This window comes from Solanum stenotomum, unplaced genomic scaffold (assembly GCF_019186545.1).
Source record: "Solanum stenotomum isolate F172 unplaced genomic scaffold, ASM1918654v1 scaffold15841, whole genome shotgun sequence".
Classification (NCBI taxonomy): Eukaryota; Viridiplantae; Streptophyta; class Magnoliopsida; order Solanales; family Solanaceae; genus Solanum; species Solanum stenotomum.
In genome coordinates, this window is record NW_026023757.1 from 45,125 (window position 1) to 48,782 (window position 3,658).

General features: G+C 32.7%; 1 protein-coding gene across 1 annotated transcript; it reads left to right on the forward strand.

The window, feature by feature from the left end:
* Positions 1–461: 461 nt before the first annotated feature.
* On the forward strand, positions 462–3,310 carry LOC125850294 (uncharacterized). The gene is made up of 5 exons (XM_049530145.1): positions 462–835; positions 921–1,047; positions 1,138–1,425; positions 2,588–2,695; positions 2,806–3,310. Exons 1-5 carry the CDS (start codon positions 462–464, stop codon positions 3,220–3,222), a joined length of 1,314 nt encoding a protein of 437 aa, XP_049386102.1. The 3' UTR covers positions 3,223–3,310.
* The last annotated feature ends 348 nt before the right edge of the window (positions 3,311–3,658 follow it).

Below are 3,658 nucleotides of genomic sequence, written 5' to 3' on the forward strand. Positions count from 1 at the left end.
GGTTATTCTCAACTATTGTGACTTCTTCCTCTTCTCTTCGACTGCTGCAACTAGTAAGGTAAGTTTTCGATAACTTTTTCTTTTTTGTTTTCTATACTATTACGTATTCAGCTTCACTATCGTGGGATGAGTTACTCTTTCTTCTCATGTTCTTTTCTACTTTCTTCACTTCTTAGACGTGCTGTAGTAGCTGCAATGATATATGTTAGTATTGTTTTTCAGTTGCATTTATTTAGCTGATTATAGTTTTCCTCCCCCTATTTTGACTTTATATGTCTGAAATTTTACTTCGAAAAGACTGTTTAGTCATCTGTTTAAAAACTGCAGGAGATTCTAGCTCTAATTTTTAGTATGTCATATGCATGAAATTTAGTAATATTTGGGCATAATGATGAACTTTATTTAAAAATAATTGATCTTTTACAAGTGTTGATCTTACAATACTTACATATTTTGAACATATGGCTCGAGGCAGAGGTCGAGGTAGTGCAGGTCGTGTAGGAAAATCCTCAGGTCACAGTAATTCTGCTATTCCTCCAAAAATGCCTACTTTTCCTATTCCCACAACAGTTAGTCCTCAACAAGGTGGTACAAGTTCTAATATAGGTGGGCTTGATCGTACAAACCAAGTTCAAATACTAGGACCTAGCAGTACACCACCCGTTCAAATGCCAAATCACAATAATATTCCAACCGATGTTGAATCATCTCCTATTACACCTAATGAAAGTAATCAAATAGGAGAGGGTGCATCTACTCAAAGAAGCACAATTGGTGAAGGTGAGTCCAATAATCGTGGGCAGCGGAGAACAGTTATTACTCTTACTCCTACAGGGTTAGTCCATGTTTATAGTATCATTAGTATATATATTTTTAATAAGATACATATGTATTTAAATAATGTCCTGAAATTTATATAGATTGGAGCCTTCTTCGACATGCTCTACTTTCATAGCTAAGTCTTTCAAAAATGAACTTGGTCCCAATGGAATCAATTGGAAAGGTGTCTCGCAACCTGTAAAAGATTTTTATTTTGGAGAATTCAAGGTATGTTATTTCATTATAATTGAGTTTAAGAAAGTGATAAACTTTTTATAGCTATGATATTAATGTTATTACTTTACAAACTAATTTCAGAAGGAATTCTATTGGGACTCTTCAACTAATGAAAATGCAGTGAAAAGACAATGGGAGATTAAGGCATCACTACGATATAGCGATTTTATTTCCAGAATAAAAAAGAACGGAACTAATCCCGGATATGTAACTGATATTGTGTGGGAAAATTGGATGAGGCTTTGGCAAGCTCCTGAGAATGTTGCGAAGTCAGAAACAAATAAAAAAAATCGTCGAGAAGGAAGAGAAGCTGCTATCGGAACTCATACAGGTGGATCTATCTCTATTGGGGAGCATCGTAAGAAACTTGTAAGTATATATTTCACGCAATATATATTCTTCGACAAAATACATTTTCCTTATCTTCTAGTCATTACTAAAAGTCTATAGTACACAAATAGTAAAAGTGCCTCTTTTTTTTTGTTCAATTATGTTTTGGGACTGTTGTTGCAGTGCATCTGTTTTGGTGCAACATACAATTGTTGTTGATGACACTTTCGATTTTTAAACTCTTAATTGTATTCTTTCTGATAGTAAATTTGGACATGAGGCGAACAAAATCAAATAGATAAATTGATATATACTTTTGCCTATTGTATAGTGTGATGAATGTCTTTAGCTAGAACTATATGTTGGCTGGAAAAACTTAAAAATGAAAGCCCCACATTATAATAGTTGGTTAGAGAAAATAAAAAGTTACAGGGAAAAATGTATAGATTTGAACTTTACATGTAAAAGCTTTGCCTGAATGTGTACAAAGATGTGAACTCTACCAAGATGGCATAAGAAAATGGAGATATATTCTGCCTGGATATTTGGCTAGCGCTAGCACGTAATATAGTAAAATTAAGAGAGAGTAGGATGTACATAGACTTTATTTATACCTTTGTGAGATAAGAGATTGTTTCCAAGAAATTCTCGGCTTAAAGAAAAATATCCAACACATGAGTATAGGTACATATTAATTGTTCCAAAAAATTTCACCAGTACTACCTCTACAAACTTATAATAGTCAGTTGCCTTAGAATCTATTTTTTATTGTAAGAGCCTTAATGGGTCTTGCTTATAGAAGAAGGGAGCTTAATATTTTAGATTGTCTTGTGACATTGCATGCAATAGATTGAATATGAATAACTTCTTATTATAGAACTTGATTTTTGAATCTGAAATCTGAATCTTTTTCTTTGTCACCAAGTACTATTCTGGACAGTTTTTGGTTCGTTGTCACCGATTTTTGAATCTGAACCTTGCATAAGAAAGTTATGAAAGATATCTCAATTCTTACAAATGTTGGTTCCTTCATCTTTAGAGGCACGATTTGAATTGTTAGCATTATTTCTGCCATAGGGGCGACCTCAATTGTGGGTTCCTCACTGAAATTAAATAGACTTTTTGTGTTTATTGAAATACTTTACCTAATTATATCATATTGTTCATAACATAACTGGGGCAATTTATTTTTTTTGGGTAGGCTATTGAAAAGGGTCGAGACCCAACACCAAGTGAGCTCCATTTGCACGTCCACACACATGATCACGATGGAAAATCTTTTGTTGATGAGCGAGCACGAATTGTTCATGTAAGTAGAATTTATAAAATTATCGACTTTTGACATTCATATTCTTTTTATTTGGAGAAACTTATAGTTAGTATTCTTTATTATAATTTTAATGTCTCTACTTATTGCAGGAAAGATATGAAGAAATATTACGTGAGAAAATTGAGTCTGAATCTGATATTGATCAACGTGACGCATATTATCAAGCTGCAGGTGGAGAAAAGAAGAGAAGAATATATGGTCTTGGAACTCAAGCAAAAAGTTACTATGGACCAAATCTTTGTATCTCTTCTCAATCTGATGCTTCATCATCAATACCACCATCTGTTTCTCAATCTGCACCGATGGAAAATATGGATGAGTTCGTGAAGAAATTGATTCCTACATTGACTGATCACATGATTCCTATATTACTTGAGCGCATACGAGGTGTAACTTCTTTACCATCACATCAATCAGCTGATACTCCTATTGGTGATGCATCATCAGCAACACCTATGGTGCCTAATAAGGTTGTTTCAGATGATGACCATATTTCTTCTCCCTAGCATTAGTTTTTCTTATCTGATTTTTGTTAAAGGAAAACAAATTATGCAGTAACAATTACAAGTTCTAAACATTAGTAATTGCTAGATGTTTGATACTTGGTGTAGATGTTTTGGACTTAATATTAGATGAATATATGTTTTGGTGCACGGGTTATATATGAAGTAACATTTATGTTATATGAATATTTGTTATTATTAGGATGTTTTATAATTTACATTTTCTATATATTATAAATAAATAAATAAAATGAATAGAAAGAATTATACCTACGACAAATTTAACGATGGAAATTGCGACGAATTTTGGGAATAGTTAAAGAATTAAAATTGGTGACGGATTGCGACAAATATTAATTGGTTGCCAAAAGTTTGCGACGGATTAGCAATAAATTATTTTCATCGTAAAATTATAGGACGACGAATTCATTTATGTAAT

Coding starts and splice junctions, on each gene's coding strand:
- LOC125850294 (XM_049530145.1), top strand. CDS start 462: ATGGCTCGAGGCAGAGGTCGAGGTAGTGCAGGTCGTGTAGGAAAATCC. Junction 1,426..2,587: donor GGGAGCATCGTAAGAAACTT/GTAAGTATATAT, acceptor TTTTTTGGGTAG/GCTATTGAAAAGGGTCGAGA. Junction 2,696..2,805: donor AGCGAGCACGAATTGTTCAT/GTAAGTAGAATT, acceptor TACTTATTGCAG/GAAAGATATGAAGAAATATT.